Below are 18677 nucleotides of genomic sequence, written 5' to 3' on the forward strand. Positions count from 1 at the left end.
GCAAGTCAAGTGTGCTTACCATTGCATGAAAACAGCACCACAATAGCCGTATGAACATGTGGTACTTTCCCTAGCAACATAATTATTATTGTACCAGGTAACCCTTTGAGACATTGCCACCCTGAAGAAGGCTGATATCACATGGAAAGGGCACGAATTGCTGAGGTGCATTAGTTTCAAGTTGCTGAACGAATACTTGATAAGGTCACTCTCATTACACACAGAGTGCTTGCCACAATGCACCACAATGAACCACAATATCTTGCTGATCGCGTTAAGGAACATAAAACATCACGCGAGTTTCGGTCATCCTTGTAGCGGATTTTGGCTCGCCATCGAACAAAGACGCTCACTGCTTCGCGCGCTTTCTGATGCGCTTCTGCGGCCGTCTGGAACGCTCTTCCTTCCGATATTAGGAAGCCACTGGGCTATGCTCTTTTAAAATCATCTAGATGGAAAACTCATTTATTTAAAGCTGCTTTTTGTGTTTAGTTTGTGGTCCACGGTTGGCTACGTACGGTGCTAAAAAAGTTCAACATACATACCTATAACACACATACACACATTGATTGTAGAATTGTCTCCATTTTGCAATCAGAGCCCATCGTGACTCTTGGATATTTCAGACTGACGAAGGCCTCGATCCTCCGGCTGCAATCGAAACTTCTCAGTTTCTTCTCCCTCCTCTTCGTGCCCAATCACGATTCCCTTCTTTCTCGCTGCTGGCACCCCTTGCACTGGAACAAACTGTCCCCACATGTCAAACAATCGTCCCCACTGTCTTTGTTCCAGTCTTCACTTAAAGCACACTTATTTCCCCTCCCTTACTCCAAACTCCTCTCCCCTCTCTTCTTCCCCATCACGAACACCGACCCTCATCCCAACTTCCCCTGCCCATTCATCACACTCGATCATCATCAACCGCTCATTGTCACTTTCATTATCGTTTATTCTACCATCCATCGCATCAACTCATCTCATCACACTATTCTGCCGTACAAATCGTTAATTCTTTGTTCTTGGCCAATGGGCTATGTAAGTTAAAATAAGACAAACATTGGCTGGTGAGGCCCCACAACTTATGAGTGTACATTTATTTAATCATTTCCTCATAGGGTTTGCTTCTCGGAAACCCTTACATCATTCGCATTCAGTTGCATTCATAATCAGAGTCTGGGCCCTTATTAGGAATATGAAAATACACCATACGCAAGACCAACATTTATCACCCCCAAATGTTGACAGTGTTGCCTATGAGCCAGGGGAACTTGGTATGGGAGTCACAATCACGGCACGTGACTTGAGGTCGCATTTGCGTCGTGCGTATTTGAAAGCACTGCTTATTACCCTGTGGCTTGCCGACTTTTAGGCAAAGCGTGTTCGCGTTGAGTGCCAAGGCGCGAGGGACCGTGAAAAGTGTATTGATTGAGGTTAAATGAGGGTGTTAGGGCGTAAACAAAACAAACGACGAGAAGGGTATGGGCAGTCTCTCAGCCGTGGTTCTGGCAGCACGCATTGTCCGGCAGATAAGCTATGAATAACGAGAATAATGGTTTTCAATTTTAGTGTAATGTTATGCTTTGGATTGAATTTAAGCAATTTTTTGATAATATCTGGGAATAATTATGTGACCATTTAAGCGTAGCTTTCAGAAATCGCATATTGTTTCTCAATGATGGAAGTGCTGTACAGTGCATGCAATTGCATAACAACAACATTAATTTCACATTTTTTTTATTTTCCACTTCCGTGCATATAGTCTTACAATCTCACGGCTTTTTAGCCGATAATTGTTCTTGTAGTAAAAAAACGATATATAACAGAGAAAATGAGGTAATGTCCACTTATAAATGTATAATTATATGTTCGTCTTTTTTTAAGACTAATGCATCTCAATACTCATACAGGCATTTATGAAGAAATTACCACTAAGTTAACAATATCTGGGTTATTTATGCCCATATTTAAACATTTTCAGTTGAAGGCACGTCTTAAAAAAAACATTCTGGGAGTAAATACCACATTTGTAAATTGTTACTGTATTTTTTTACAATAATCTTTATGCATGAGAAATTATTGCATTCTATTAAATTAAAAATACATCCCCTTGTAAGTCATTGTTTATTTTTTATTATGACTTCGGTGATCATCTGGAGAGAAAAATACCCTAAAATTAATCCAAACATTAAGCAATGAGAATATTTGAATACATGAATGAAAGTGCTTTCAATGCGTTGAATAATCCACTGCATATCTGTAATTGTTTGACCATACTTCACCACACTGGTCAGTGTAGGTTAATCCAGGGGGATGGGCAAGCATGACAAATTCAGTTATCGCCACGGATGTTAGCCGTGGGCAGCTTGTTGGCTTCGTAGGGCAGTGTGTGAATCACTGTGCCCGCTGCTCACTCGTACTCTCATAGTAAAGTACAATATATTCAAGCGTGCAGCTCAAATAATTATAATTTTATTACTAATGTGTGATAAAGCAGTCGTGCAAAGAGACCAAACTGACAAGTGAATGTCATTGGATAATGTTCTTGACATTTGAGTGGATGTTATTTTTAAGGTGAAGTAGTGCTCCCAGCATCCAATTAATAACTGCTAAATAGACCACACATCATATACTATGCCAGAACTACAAGTCCTTGTCAAGCTACATTCATTCTTTCAGCGTGCCTTTCTTGGGGTAAAATGTCACCCTTTAACGTGAATTAACAATTTTAACCACGTGTGGCAAGGTTGCGAATTAACTATCTTTTTGGCACAGAAAATATTTTTTTTCTTGATTGTTTGTTAGTTTTATGAAAACATAAAATGCGTGTTTGTACTGGAATGTTATCTCGAGCCTTGGTTAATAAATGTCTAAACAAGACGTTGCATTTCGAGTCTCGACTCTGGAGCCTGGGAAATTTGTTTTAGGATGAATTAATTTACGAATGCATTATTTATCTTGTAATACAAACTGTACTGTATATACATATGAAAGTGAATGCTGTCATGTTGTAATGGCTGGACTTGCAATGCATACATCGACAGTTCGATCTAAACTGGTGCATTAATCCTTATCTAAGAATATGTGGAGTATTTCAGCAAGTTTTAATTTCAGTGCAATACATTTCGTTCGTGATACTACAGTTATCATGGTTAGCAGTACACTGGGCTTGCAATACAGAGGTCGCCAGGTTCAATTTCCTGGTGCAGCAGTTGAACATTTGGTCAAATTGATGAAATCTCCCCCATCTACCCCTTCCCGCCTCGGTCCGCCCAGCTGTACGAATGGGTTCACCTTCGTCGATTGGCAGATCACGTGTGGTGTAGTACTCCCACCACTTACAAGTCATCCGGCTAGGCCCTTCAGCCAGCAGCGGTGTCAGCAAGTTAATGCAGGAGCTCTACCTAAACCTTATCCTCTTGCTATGAAATCACAAATGGGGGGAATTTTTTTTGGGACTTTTACAAGCAAGGGACAAAATATATACTTTTTACCCATTTCAAACTATTTAAAACAGTCTGCCTCGGCAGCAGACCATGTTTTCCCACCTGATGATGGATGCTTGTGTTGCACCCGAAACGTCGTGATTTATTTTATTTTATACCTACGTGACTTTACCGAAAGAACCAAAGAGTATGTTTAAATATACTCTGTTTACAAATGCACGTGAACAGAAACATAAGAGCATGAATAAATACACAAAATAATTTTATTATACAGTACAAATAAAAAAAAACTTGAAATGGTTTAATTATTCATTTCATTAGCCATGCACGCAAATAAAAAACATGTTACACGGATATTTATTCTTTATTGCTTAACCAAAAACCTAATGCACGTATTTGTGATTAAACATCTCACACCTGTGTGTCTCGACTGAATTTTACCATTTGCATGCCTTATTCTATCTTCGCTGATATATCCGTGTGCGTTTTTGCTTTGCTTGTGAATGTTTTATCTCAACTTGTGTTCTGTTCAGACTCAAGAGATGGTTAAAGACCATCACTGTGCCTGGCTGGCTTTTTACTTTAAGGAATGCAAATGTTTGTCTTTCCAACATGCGCCCATTAAAAATATTGGGGGAATGCAGCCAGAGTTGAGCACAGGTCATGAGAGAAAATGAGCCTGTGACAAAAAAGGCACACACATTCCTCTGCATATCGTGGCTTTGATGGCTGCAACAGTTACCAAGTAAATAACGCATATTAGTGCAGTACAATGTGTATGTATAAACATGGTCCATCAGATGGGAATGTTTACGTTTTGAACATCTTCATTATGATTTGGGATCTTGGTAGGACAATTTCAATATTGGGTAGATACACTATACCCACGTGGCCAATGAGACTTTGTGTGTTATGTGTTTCCTATTTGCTGCATTGATCTAGGATTCTTAATCTGATTATACAGAGTAATATGTACTGTATATTGTGTGTGGGCATGTGGCCATGTGGCCATGTGGGGAACGGTGACAGGGTGGTTAGCACACGGTGCTACGAATCCAGCTTTGCAATTTAAATTCCTGGCAACGGCTAACATCTGTGGCAATTATCTGAGACGTCTTGGGTTTCCCCTACGTCGACTCGGCCATAAATGAAGACCTGGTGCAATGTGTAAAGATCAATACTGGGGAGACAAAGGCGGCCAAGCCTGGCATTGACCACACCAACCCCTCATGGGCCATTCCAACCTTCATAATGGGTGCTTGTTTCCAGCACTTATCCAAACAGTCTGAAATGGTTATAGTGGAGATGTGTTTGTCTTTGTGTTCATAATGTGTCAGTGTATCTTCATGCGCTGCGTGTCTTGGTCCAGGTAGGGTGGAGTGCTTAGGATTAAGGTCGGGTACGGGGTCACTTTGTCCAGGGATTTCCTGGCCTGGATGGGTTTCAGACTTCCAAGCGAAACACACTGCATGCTATCTGTCTGCTCGAGTCGGTGTCCAATGTTCCGAGCTCTGAGGGCAGGAAGGCCAGCTGTGCTGCAATAACATTTTCAGTTTCCCAGGCCCTGGCCGCTGACTGCCCGTTTCCTTTCCCAGATGTTCTTGTCAAATTTTCCTTTGCGCGAGTGCAAGGGGGTTGGACGTAGAAAAATCCAGACACAGCAGCGCTTGAAACGATTCAAAGTAGAGCTGACACTTTTTCATCATTATTAATTAGGGTTTCTTGCCTTGCCGCTTGATCAGAATGCAGTGTTGGTATTTGAATTCATAGCTCAATGAATCATATGGGTTACACAAATTATTTTTCATTTCTTCTGAAAGCCAATATGGAATACATTTAATTTGATTGAAATTTTTATTTGTATTTTAGCAGCATTCGCTTCACCACAATTCAACAAAAAATATCATTGAAACCTGAATTATTTGTGTTATTTTGCTCTGAATAATGGAGAAACATTAGCATTCTATAAATAGTCACCTGAATCTATTATTTGTCTTTTTTGTGACAATTCAGTTAACAGCCTCTGCTTAATGTTGGGCAACTTAACACCCCTTGACTTCTCCTATCTGGTGATAAATAGAGAATAATCATTGTCAGTAACTCGGTTTAAAGGCTGAAGCTTTGTTTTTCCTATTAGTCTTTAATTCATGTCTTATTCATAAACACAATTTACACCTAACTTCATGGGTGTGTGCACTTCTTATCCAGTATGCTTATATATGTACACACCAGTATAATTCAGTACTGTATTTATATATGTGGATTTGTACCTCAATACAATAATATTATAATTACCCATCAATGATTATATACATAAACAGGAAAAATCCATACATCTCCCTCACAGCTCTGAAATCACTTCACAATTTCAACATGAGCGTTGGCCAATAACAACAATATTTCTCCCAAGCTCCTTGCTTTAGATGAATTAGTTCATAAAAAAAACATCTCTGTGACCTCGCACTGAGCTACACAATAATATATTACTTCCGTGAACACAAAACCTATATCGTTCCCAAGCTGTTGTGAAAAGTGCTGTAAGCGAGCGCCTATGAAGGCCAGCACACAGCACACGAGAGGGGGTGGTATGGCCACCACCATGCGCATCTGCGTTTGTCTTCCAATGCTGATGTTTACACACCGCACCAGATACTCGTTTAAGGCCGAGTCAACCGAGCGGAGGTCCAGCCTCCGGTGCAGATATTCATCACTGGGGTGGGCACACACAAACTCCACGGAGCACGTCCTAGAACTCGGTGCTCTTCCTGTATTTAGAGGAGGGGAAACATTTGGCTCATTGTCCCCACCTGATGCGAGGGCCGCGAGCGTGAACATGGATTTCTATAAGGAACTCTCTTTACACCATTGGTACCTCATTTGCCAGTAAAAAAAAATATGATAATTGTTTTTTTACCCTTTAATCTGGCAACAAAACTGACACCTTTTTTGTCTCGGGTGTGGACCAATCAACTTCAAGGACAGTGCATACATTATTAGAGTTATGTTTTTGGTTTGCATTATGACTGCAGGTATTGTGGTCTATGCAAACATGACTCTTTGTAAAAAAGGTGTCAGTTTTGTTGCCAGATTAAAGGGTAAAAAAACAATTATCATATTTTTATTTACTGGCAAATGAGGTACCAATGGTGTAAATGCTTACCCCGAGCTCTCATACTCTGATGGTGCATTGTCTTTGAGTTGTGTGCCTTTTGTCGTCATCTGGTCCAACATCATGTGAGACTAGGCTCTAAGGAAAGCTGTCTCGGGTGTGGACCAATCAACTTCAAGGACAGTGCATACATTATCAGAGTTATGTATTTTGTTTGCATTATGACTGCAGGTATTGTGGTCTATGCAAACATGACTCCTCGTAAAAAAGGTGTCAGTTTTGTTGCCAGATTAAAGGGTAAAAAAACAATTATCACGAACTGTCTTGTCAATTTAATAGTGGTCCCTGCCTCTCTGTTTCAGATGGCCGAGGGCCGGCGTTGCCACGTTCACCTGTTGGATGGCCGGATGTTGGAGCTGCTGGTGCAGGTAAGCGTGGCCCACAACACTGTTTGTACAGAATCTGATTTTTTAAAATATATATACTGGAGGAATCTGATGAGCTATGAAGCTCTTTCTCACAGATGTCCAGAATGTTACCTGGGCACACAAACCGGGGCCATTTCTTGCCGTGGAGGCTGGCTACTATGGGAATCCGCACTCTCCCTATTTGCAAAATCGCTGTTGAGCTGAAATGTGTTATCGTCCGTGAAATGTGCATGCCAAAAATAACGGTAAACAGATAGAGGCGAATAAATTGTGTGGTATGCAGTGCATATGAAGACGGTTGTGAAGCGAGGTGGTTTAAATGTGTTGGCAACAATATTCGCACACAAACATTGACATTGATTAATTTCTCAGTTGGTACAGCGTTTTCTTAGACAAATATTTTTGTGATTATGGTTGCTTACATCGAGATGTGGATTAGTAATATATTTAGTACTTGGTTCATGTTACTTTTTCTAATATAAGACAATTATGTTCTTATGCAAACTACAGTAAATGTATTTTCGTTTGCATCGTGTTCGCATTTATTACATATTCAATAGTTTTTCAACATTGTCTAAAACCTCATGTGAGAACATGATTATTTTAACAAATATAGACTGCAAAAATAAACGGAAATATTTTTTTTCTCTAAAATTATCCAGATACATAATTGGAATAGAATGTTTAAAAAAACAGAGGACCTGCATCCTCCATAAAGAGGATCATGGGCGGTACATGTCCAGATGTGATTGTACACTGTCCTAAGACACGACAGCGGAGAGATGTTAACTCCCTCACCGGGTATACAGGAGGTCATTGGTTCGATCCCAACCCTGACGCCTGTATATTTGGAGTTTGCATGTTCTTCCCGTGGCCGCCTGGAATTTGCTCTAGCTACCCCAGTTTTTCCTTCCACATTTAGAAACATGTGTTTAGAGTATTTCACTGCTATAAAATGTTGTGGCGAGGTCCCATAGTTCAGTGGGCCTTACCTGGTGAAAAAAAGTATAGTTTTATCATTTAATTAGGTGTCTTATTTGGAAGAAAAAATACTTTCTCTGCCTTTTTCTTTCTTCTCTAATGCTCTAAATATAGAATTCCTTTTCTATACCCCCTGGTGAAATTAAAAAATTAATCCTGCTCATGTTTGGTTTGTCACCAGAATTTCAAAAGCTTTTGGGGTTTGAGTCAAAAAATGTAAGGGGGGGGGAGTGCTCACTCCGTGGGAAAGGACTGACTTCAGAAGAAGGGTCTAAGCGGGGCACGTGCATTTCCCTGTTTACCTTTCCTGCCAAATGAGACCCACCTGCCGAATGACACGTGTGGTTTTGAGGTTCGTTTGTAAAGCCCCCCCCCCACACACACGTGGTCGATGAAACAAGACGACCAGATAGGTAACCTTAATATGCACAAGTCCCGGAGGCAATGGCCGTTGTGAAACAGAGCGTTTTGTCAAGGTCGTGCACACTCGCCAGACAGTGATGTTTATTATATTTTATTTATGGATGCATAAGGAATGTTAGCTTTGTGAATTTGTTCATTAATACACACCATCTCATTCAGAACGTGTATGACCCATGGAAACGCGCCGTGTGGCATGCGATGGTTGAACCAGTGCCTTGACGAATGTACACGTACACAGCGTGTTATTTTGTGGAAAGGTTTTATTTCAGTTGTAATTTCCTTAGTCCACAAGCAGTAAATGATTACCTGCCTGGTGAACTTAAATTGGACAAAATACGCATTATAGCAGCTGGTTAAATATTATTTGATGGTCGTTTCCATTAGTTGTTTCGAGTGCCATGTTTGCAATCTCATACTTTAAGGCGATACACAAATAAATATTAACATATAATAGCTGATCTTAAAGTGACCCATGGGCCTTCGTTTTTTAACCCACTTCCCGTGATCCAATCGAGCTGACATTTTCCACACAGACTCGTTGTGCGTGACAATGAATTTTCGTGAATTTTTTTTTCAAAAATTGTACACTTTTTAGGAACAAAAAATTATATGTAATTACCAATTGCTTAATGGTGGCAACCAATCATCTGACCCATAGGTGGCAGCCATCTCAAGCCAGAGGACAAGATGACTCTAGCCGCCACGCATATAAAGGATTTACAGTGAAAAACTTTGTTTTTACGGGTAAATTTTTGGTTGACAAACTTGAAAGCCCTGTTTGGATTACACGGTACTCAGTGGGGTTATTATCATATCTACTAGCAGGGAAACACTTTTCAATGTTTCCCACGTGTCACACCTATTGCCTCAGGTAAACCAATATTCTCATGCAATACACAATACTGTATTATGTCATACAAATTGATTGTAATTTCGGTTCGTGATATTGTTGGCGTGGCTCATGCGATGTGTATTTGTCTCACGATTCCGCACGCAGGATCTACATGAGCACCACTTCTGCGCTCATTCATGGGGTGCTGTCACAATGAGAATGATTTGCCCGTATTTCTCTCTTGTTGACACTGGTGAGAAGTGTGCCGTCCACATGAGCCGGTGGTTATTTCCACCGGTTCTGTAGTCAAACACAGCCTCACCTGGGAGTGGGTGCAGCAGATCAGCACCGTTGGGCATCTGCTCGAGGATGCATGCCGACCTCGAAACTGCACAGAGAGCAGCATATGCTGGGTCTCTGCTACTCCACTCATTATGGCCATTATGCGTTGCAGCCCTTTTTAAACGATTCTTAATCCGCAAAGTGAATTTTAAACAAGGCAGCGGCTCTGCGTGCGTGTCTGTAAATGTCGGGAGGCGTAGAGCAGTGGTTAGCGCTGTGCTACGAACCAGGCGCACATGTGTTCGATTCCCACTCACGGCCAACAACGGCGCTCCTCTAGGTTGGCTCAGCCTTCAATGAGTACCTGGCGCAGTATGTAAAGATCAGCACTGGAGAGACGAAGGCGAACCACACCACCCTTTAGTGCGCAGTGGCGGTCTTCATAGGTGCTCGCTAACAGCACTTGCCCCAACAGCCTATGAAGGTTATACAGATGCATTTTGTGTTCGTGTAAATATGATGCAAAACAGTTCAATCAATAATTTGCTTTGCAAAAAAATCGATAAAAATGAAAAAAAATCTTCAGATTAGTTATTGACTAATTATCTTTTAAATTGAATTAACTTTACATTTTAATGAACATAATTGATTACCGTTGATTTGGCAACTCCACGCCTTGCGCGCCATGGCGTATACTTGACCGTGTTCCACCACGCTGTTTAGTCTGGGTTGTTGAAGGCAGGAAAGTGCTCAACAACTGTGGATTTTGCTGCACCACTCAATACCTTTATTCCTGCTGCAACAAAACTGTGCAAACCGGGTAGCAATGCCCAATCACTTTTGTAAACAAACAGGGAATTGTGTACACATCCGCAACTAAAAATATCGACTGAAATATTTATCTATTGGATTACACGGCTGCTAAATGCGGCAAGGCTTCGTATATAATATTTTTCCCCTGCCAAAGGAAGTATTTAATATTTATACGCCTCTTGCAAGTTTTAATTAGTGGAAACCTCTGCGGTTTACAGATAGTCAGTTTTTTTCAGATTACCGTGAGCAAATTTAGAAACACAATGGTAGGCCCACAGTAAGATACATTTGTATATTACATTCTGTATAAAAAAAAATCGTACAAATGCAAACCAATTTTTTAGTTTTCATTTTTGCCGAATCGGCACGGTGCAGTTGTTGGGGATAAACTTTATCTCGGCGCGGGCTGTCGCACACGATTGCCTATTCTCGCATGGCTGTCGCGTGTGGTAGACACGTCAGAAAGCTGTGCATAATCGGGCGTAATGAAGTGTGTGATTGTGTGCCTGGGGAGATTGGGCCAAGACTTGGATGAAAGCACTGTGCCACCACATGCGAGGAGTCCGGTTCCTGCGGGCGAAGTGCTCCTGAACCTTAATGAGTGGCTCAACTGCTGCGCTTGCCCATTGCGTGGCAATTTTGGCAGCCCTTGGCATCACAGATTTGCCCATCCTTTGGCAAGCACTGTACGGTACATGGTTGTCCTTGAGGATGGATCTTAGCAAATCCCTCGGATGTTATTAATATCTCACTTTAATTAATCGCTCTGTAACGATTGCACGTGTATTTGATCTTCAGGATTTTTTTTATACTCGAGAGCTACTGAACATTTCTAGATTTGAAGCTTTCGTGACTGCAAGGATTCATATTCTTAGGTTTTTTCGGTAAAGTCACGTAGGTAAAACAATTTAAATTAATAAAAGTAAAATAAAAATCACGACGTTTCGGAGTGTGTTGCCTCCGAAACGTCGTGATTTTTATTTTATTTTTATTTTACTTTTATTGAACATGCTTGAGGCCCAAATATCCTATGGAGCACACTGGCTGCAGTGCATGCAATAGACGGTGAGGCTGGGGATCTGTACCGGGTCATCATCTGAACATGTATGTGTAGCTGTACCATCTGAAGGTAAAGGTGCAGCCTTGCAATAGCTTGGTCGTACTTGCTGGAAGACAGACCTCGAGAGGGAGCTCTAGAGACTCCTTCTCGGTAATATTTTGCCGACTTTTTTTTTCATGCTGGCCTACACATCTTGGAAGTGGTCGGAGTACCCAGACTTGTCCCCTACCACACACGGATCTACCGAACGTCTGTGGTGGTTCTTTCGGTAAAGTCACGTAGGTGATATAAAAAAAAAGTGAAAACAACTCCATTAAATCACGACGTTTTGGGCACAACACAAGCGTCCGTCATCAGGTGGGGACAACCACAGCAAAAAAACAGTTGCTGAGTTTTGTCAAAGAGATGGCTTTGACAAGGGTTTATATATAGCTGAGTAGGGTGAGGGGGAAGATAACGAGGTGAGTGTTGGAGAGGCTAATCCTAAGGGTGTGCCCAAAAGCTCCTAAGCATAATGTTCCGTGGTGTGCCCAGTTTATATTCCGCTGGGTGGATAGAGGTGACGAGATTTAATACATTGCCCAATTGTTTCACCTGCCACAACGGCAGATGGAACCGTCAACATTTGGACTGCAGGTCCAGCGTGCTAACCGTTACACCACGACCGTGTCTAATTGAGTGTTGAAGGAACACATACAACAACAATAATAAGTATGCCCCTTTAATTTAACCAGGAAAGCCTCACTGAGTCTCAACAATATTTTTTCATTCAGGAAGGCACTGCTACATTGGGATGCTTGTGGTCAGTTCCATTTATGAGTGTTTGGTTTCGTGTGGGAGGAAACCAGTTACTGTTTGCATATTCCCTGAGGCATATGGGGACCGCCTGAATGCTTACATTGGGAGGGTCTACACAAGTGTGCATGTGTCCAAACTGCACTCTGCAGGATCTCGTAAACAACGGGAACATTACAATGAGGATGTGTTATGTAAGGAAAGGGCCACGGCTGTGTACAGTATACATTCGGAGTCGCTAAACTAGCTATGTTTGTATAAATGACTACCAAGTGGAATGTTCTTTAGTTAAGGTATCCGGCCAGCTTGTCATCGTCAAAGTAAACATCGCCAGTAACCAAGGTGGCATGGCCAAAGAGGGCATTTTGCAAGTGATGATGGCACATTGTGACATGCGGTCAAATGCCCTAACGTGGCTAAATAGTTATGTGATGGAATCACAATGGCGTTTTCAACGGTGGAGTGGAATGTTCAAAATAACAAAAAAAAAGTGAGATGATGGTTGGATGATGGATTGGTTTTCAGGAAGAAATTTCAACTGGGATGGAATTGAATACGTGTCGAAAGGAGGTATTAAAATAAGTGTAGTTTTATTGGATTTCAGATACGGTGTCTTATTCTTAACGTGTCTGTTGCTTGACAGTTGGCGAGAAAGGGCCAGGGTTGTTTCAAGTGCAGTTCTTTACTTTGACAGCCCTGAGGTAATGATAAAATAATTGCATAATCTACAATCCATCACGGTGGGACCCGCAACAATGACTTTTATGAGGTTATTCATGATATAGCTAAGCTATAGTTATTGGGAATGAGCCTGTGTCTTTAAATGTGCACTGTTGATTTGAAATTGTGGATGAGATCGTGACTGTAGATTGCCCTGCGTTTTGTTGACATTTCTATTCTCAGAATTATTATGTTGAGTCCATGAAATTACTTAACTCGCATAAATTACATGTCCGCAGCTGTCATTGGAGAGTATCAGGAGAACACTGTTCCTGAGTGAAGACGAATAAATATGTTTCGATTTAAAGCTTTCGTGACTGCAGGGATTCATCTTCTTGGTTCTTTCGGTAGAGTCACGTAGAAGGGAAGTAATAAAATAATAAAAATAAAACATAATTAAATTATTACTTCCCTTCTACGTGACTTTACCGAAAGAACCAAGAAGGTCGAATATGATAATAGTGAAATAATAATAACACGCATTGTTGTTTACGAATTCAAACAAAAAATGATGATCGGATTTTGGTACTCTTTGTAGATATGTCTTTTTTTGGTTTTATAACTAAGACAACTGGAGCTGGTCGATTCTCACGATTGCTACTCTGGAATTGTGATTCGCACCTCCGATTAGCACGGTTGGCTACGTACGGTGCGAGAGAAGTTCAACATTTACATTAATTCCAAAAATACAGTTCGATTTCCGTCCATGTTGTAGAATCAGATGTATTGTGGAATCCTGGGGTTGGGTGGCGGGAGTGGGGGGTGATGAGGGGGGTGAAGGGGGGGCGGGTACATGGAGTCTGGCCTCTGGTGGGCTTCGTAGGAATTGCCATTGAAATACAGATTTCCCTCGCTCCGTGCAGGTTCTGTTTGTGCTATTTCGCGTGTGTGCGGCGAATCTATTTCGACCCATGTGCGGTTATGCGGTCGGACACGGGACAACATTGTGTGTGTGTACTGTGTGTGTGTGTACTGTGTGTGTAGTGTATACTGTGTGTGTGTGTGTACTGTGTGTGTGTACTGTGTGTGTGTGTACTGTGTGCACTACTCTGTAGGCAGCTGTCTCGTGCGGTTTAGTTCTTACAGACCCCTACTGGACATCTGTGAAAAAGAGCTTAATAGCTAATCGGATTTCTCCAGTACAAATCAAGATTCTGATTCTGGTTTTGCTTTGTGCGCCATTTTATTTTTTTTGGAACGCATCTACTGCACAAAGCATTAGCAACCTGTCTATGGCCGATGCCTAGGGTACCACATTTCAATGGTAACTGATGATGCCAGTCGGCTGACATTCTAAAATTGATCTCAATATCAACCAGCTAATTATCTACCAAGATCACCATTGGAATGTATGACTGATGACCAGGGTGCAGACTTGTCCTGATTTCCACCACGATTCTGGCATGGTATTCAGGAAACAAGCAAACGCCCATGGGTTCTGGCCTGCATAGTGGTGGCTGGCCTGGGCACTGTCCTCTCCCGCACCATTGATGCATGGAGCAACTAAGCCTCGGCTATTTGTAGAGAATCTTCGTGTCTGGCACAGCATATACACGAGGCAGCTACGTGTGTGTCTGTGTGTGCATATCTGGTACAGATACAATGGGAGGCTGATCGATGCCCAGGTGCGGTCAAGGGATGGCTCCCTATTGCTCAACCATGTTATGTATGCAGATGATCTGGTAATTGATGCTCACTCAGAGGTGGAGCTTGCCACTAAGAGGTGGGGCCTTACCATCAGCCCCACCAAAACTAAGCACCTGCCTGGGTATTTTGTATCATCGGACACTCCACCCCCACAACTTCCAATTGGTGATAGGGCAGTTGTGGAGAGAGTGGAGAGTTTCCCATACCTGGGCAGTGTGCTCATGACCGGCTCCGGTTTGACAGCAGAGGTCTCACTCCGAATCAGTTGAGCGGCATTATCTTTTCATCGGTTGCGTGAGGCTGTGTGGAAGCTACCTGGTCTGTCACTCCATACAAAACTTCGGGTCTTCTCGGCCACAGTCATTCCCTCCCTTCTCTATGCTTGCGAAACGTGGACCCCCCTTATGGAACATCTTCGCCGGTTAGAAACATTTAGGCTGGCCTGCCTACGATCCATCTTCGGTTTAACCAGGCTAGATTATGTGAGCAGCTCACAAATCCTTGAAAGATGTGGACAAAGTCCTATCGGTGAGCTCCTCCGGCAGGCAAGGCTGCGTTGGCTGGGTCATGTAGACCGAATGCCCAGCCACCGCATACCTAAACAGCTTTTGTTCGACCGGATCGAGGGGGCTAAACGGGCATGGCACGGGCTAGAGAAGAGATGGAGTGATGTGGCACAGGAGGATGTGGAGCTGAGTGGACTTGCTGATGACTGGTACCAGCGGTGTCAAGATCGGCCTTTGTGGAGGAGGCTCGTGAAGGACGCTACTGGGCAGTTTGAAGCAGTCGCCCTCCAACAACACGGAGGGCGGAGGAGCGACGCTCACAACAACGAGCGGAGCACCGGGTGGTTAAAGCACAGCAAGTTGGCACAGTAGGGGGCACAGGTGGTGCATCAGCCAGTCGTCTCAACCAGTCGACCCGTGGCACCTGCTGGGTCTGCCCCGTGACCTCCTGCCAGCAGGCGTTCGACGCTTCACGTGGCCTCACCGTGCACATAGCCTGGCACAAGTGTCGTGGTGACGTCACTGCCACTTAGTGGCGAATGGCGCTTGTTGTTGTTGCATATGAAGTACCGGTAAGTACGCTGGACACCCAGGTTGAGGCACACGTATCTTTATTACAAGTTGTCGGTACAGGACAGCACTAGAGGGGGTAGCGGCCCCCTCACCCGGATAACTGGGGATACACCCTAGCTAATCCTGACCTACTCCCAAGTCCTCCACTAACGGGCTAGGGGAGGCTAACTGGCCCGACACTGGTGAGTCGGGCTACGGTCTCCGGAGTCCCAGGGTACTGACCCTGGTTCACGGAACCACGCCTCTGGCTCGAATCCTCCGCAGCCCTTACAAGGGCGGCGTCGAGGGGAGTCCAGGGCTTCTAACTAGAAGATCTTCCTTCTTCCTCCTTCGTTCCCAGACTGAGCCACGAGCTCTCTCTGTCCTCCCCCTTTATACCCCCTGTCAGGATCACAACCCCCCAGGCTGCCTGATGCGGACGTCGCTGCGGGCACCCCCCCCCCGTGTACTCCCGGAGCTCCGCCCACTGTGTTTATTCCCCGTTGGATCCCATGCACCTACAGCCCTCCCGTAACAACCCTACATCACTCCCCCCATTACAGCTCGCAGCCGTCCCGGCTGCAACAATTCCAATAAAGGAACATTTACCCCTCAACCCCGTGTGTGCCTCATTTTTTTTTTTTCAACAAAATGCAAATTGAACAACAACAACAAGAACAACAAGAAGAACAAGCACACCCCCGAAGGGAATGTCCGACGCACCCACCCCCCCCCGTATAAATACGAAATCCGTAAAAGCGCGTATATACAACTAGCCAGGAACTCCCCCAGCACACACAGCACACCCACGACACACAACGCACCCACAACACACACACCCCGCCCACACACCCAACACAACACACACAATGTGGCAGGAGCGCACCACCGACGCAGCATACAGTAACCATGACACGTGAAAGAAAAAAAAAATTCTTCTTTTTGTATATTATAAGAGTCTGCGCATCTTAGCGCGCGTCCTTGCCGCAGGCCCGTCACACGGGGCAACCCCGGACGGCGGACCATCCGGTGGCGGCTGTCCCTTTCGAGATGAGGTCGCGATTGAAGTGGCGCGACCGTCGGCATCACCCGTGTGGGTTGTAGGGCATGAGCCCGTCATTCCCGGTGCACCTGTGGGTGGGACAGCCGGCAACACATCAGGCGAGAGCAGCGACGGACCCTCCGAGTCGGTCGACCCCCCACATGCTTGGCCCTGCGCGTGTGGAGTGGGCCCTCGCACCGCAACAAACGGTTTTAGCCTAGAGGGGTGTACAAACCACCGGCGCCTGCCCCATTTGATTCGAACGCACTGAGGCCTCAAAACCTCGACAACCTCGACGGGGCCCCGCCACGGGCGCACGAGTTTAGAGGAGGTCGCGAGTGGTACCTGGGGGACAGTGCAGCCATGCCCTGTCCCCCGGCTTCCACTGCAGCACGTGCGCGCGAGCCAGCCTGAGGCGCTCGTTCGCCTTTTGACGCCTGTCAGAATTTAGCCTCGCAGCATCCCGCGCCTCAGTCAGTTTGTCAAGGTTAAATTTAACGTGTTCATCCAATTTAATTTTACCCAGCGGCGCGGGGATCTGCAGCTGTGCCGAAACAGGTGGGTCGGGTTCGCGGCCATACATAAGAAAGAATGGTGAAAATCCCGTCGCAGCATGGGGAGCCAATCTGTATGCCGCTAGAACCCCTTGAATTTGTAAGTCCCAATCAGTCTGTGAGTCCGAGACTTGCTGCGACAACATAGACGAGATGGTGCGATGCAGACGCTCGACCATCCCGTCTGTTTGCGGGTGATAAGGAGAGGTTCGAATTTTTTTCGTTCCTAGGAGATCACAGACTTGTTTTAGGAGTTTCCCGGAAAAATTTCTACCCTGGTCGGTCAGCAACCGCTCCGGAGCACCTTTGTCCATGACATAACCCTGGACAAAGGCGTCGACGATGGCTGCTGCCGACTGATTTGGCAGGGGCCAGGCCATAGGCCAGCGCGTAAAATATTCGACCCCAGTAAGCAAATATCTGTTACCCCTGGGGGTGGCGGGGAATGGCCCCAGAATGTCGAGTGCGACCAGTTCATTTACTCGGGAGACCTGGATGGACTGCAAGGGCGGGTTCGACTCCCGTGCCGGTGGTTTGCGCTGCGCACACCGAGGGCATGCTGCCAACAGATCAGTGACATCCCTTGTCATGCCTGGCCAAAAAAAATTCAGCTGGAGCAAGGCGAGAGTTTTCTGGGTCCCCAGGTGGAGGAGGCGCTCATGCGCAGCCCACACCACCTTACCCCGTAATCCCGAAGGGACCACCAGCCGGTGACGGTGGGATTTGCTGTCCCAATGCATGAGCAACCCTGCGTGCATGCCCCAAGCGTCGGCCTCACCCGTCCCCCGCCCCCTCTCCCCGGCGCGACGACGCAACGCGAGGAGGGAGGTATCCTCCATTTGGAGGCGCCCCCATTCATTACCGGGCAACCCAAGCAGGGAATCTTTCCCCTGTTCCGCGATATCATTGGTGACCAATGTTTCGTCATTGGCGGCGGCCGCCAGGACCGGAACCATCATGTCCCCTGCCGGCTTGCAACGCCCAGACCCCAGGAGGCATGCGCATTCGGAGGCGGTTGGCATCCGTGACAGAGCGTCAGCGTTGGTGTGGCGAACGCCCTTACGGTAGGTGGTTTCGAAATCGAAATCCTGGAGGACCTCCAACCATCGGGACAATTGTCCCGATGGCTGTTGAACCTTCAGGGCGTACTGCAGTGCCGCATGATCTGTGCGGACGGTGAAATGCCGACCGTACAGATATGGGCGATACTGTTGGATGAAATAGACAATTGCCAACAGTTCCCTACGGGTGACACAATATCTTTGCTCCGCTGGAGACAACACCCGACTGCCGTACGCAACCACCCGTTCCACGCCGTCAACCACCTGGGAAAGCACACCTCCAATACCCGTGTTGCTCGCGTCGGTGTCGAGCAAAAACGGCCTAGAAAAATCTGGGTAAATCAGGGGAGGAGCCTTTACCAGGGCGTCCCGAAGGGAGCAGAAAGCAGATTCCTCCTCCTGACCCCAGTGGAACCGAACCCCTTTAGA

General features: G+C 45.1%; 1 protein-coding gene across 2 annotated transcripts in view; it reads left to right on the forward strand.

Moving 5' to 3' along the window:
• The window catches only part of LOC144721274 (FERM domain-containing protein 4A-like), a 118020-nt gene that overhangs the window by 20225 nt on the left and 79118 nt on the right, over window positions 1-18677 (forward strand). For both annotated transcript variants that reach the window (XM_078598770.1, XM_078598771.1), the window contains exon 2: window positions 6915-6980. In XM_078598770.1, the coding sequence (XP_078454896.1) occupies window positions 6915-6980 (66 nt within the window). The remainder of the gene's footprint in view (window positions 1-6914; window positions 6981-18677) is intronic.

The sequence above is a fragment of the Lampetra planeri genome, chromosome 11 (assembly GCF_965212315.1).
Source record: "Lampetra planeri chromosome 11, kcLamPlan1.2.h2, whole genome shotgun sequence".
Classification (NCBI taxonomy): Eukaryota; Metazoa; Chordata; class Hyperoartia; order Petromyzontiformes; family Petromyzontidae; genus Lampetra; species Lampetra planeri.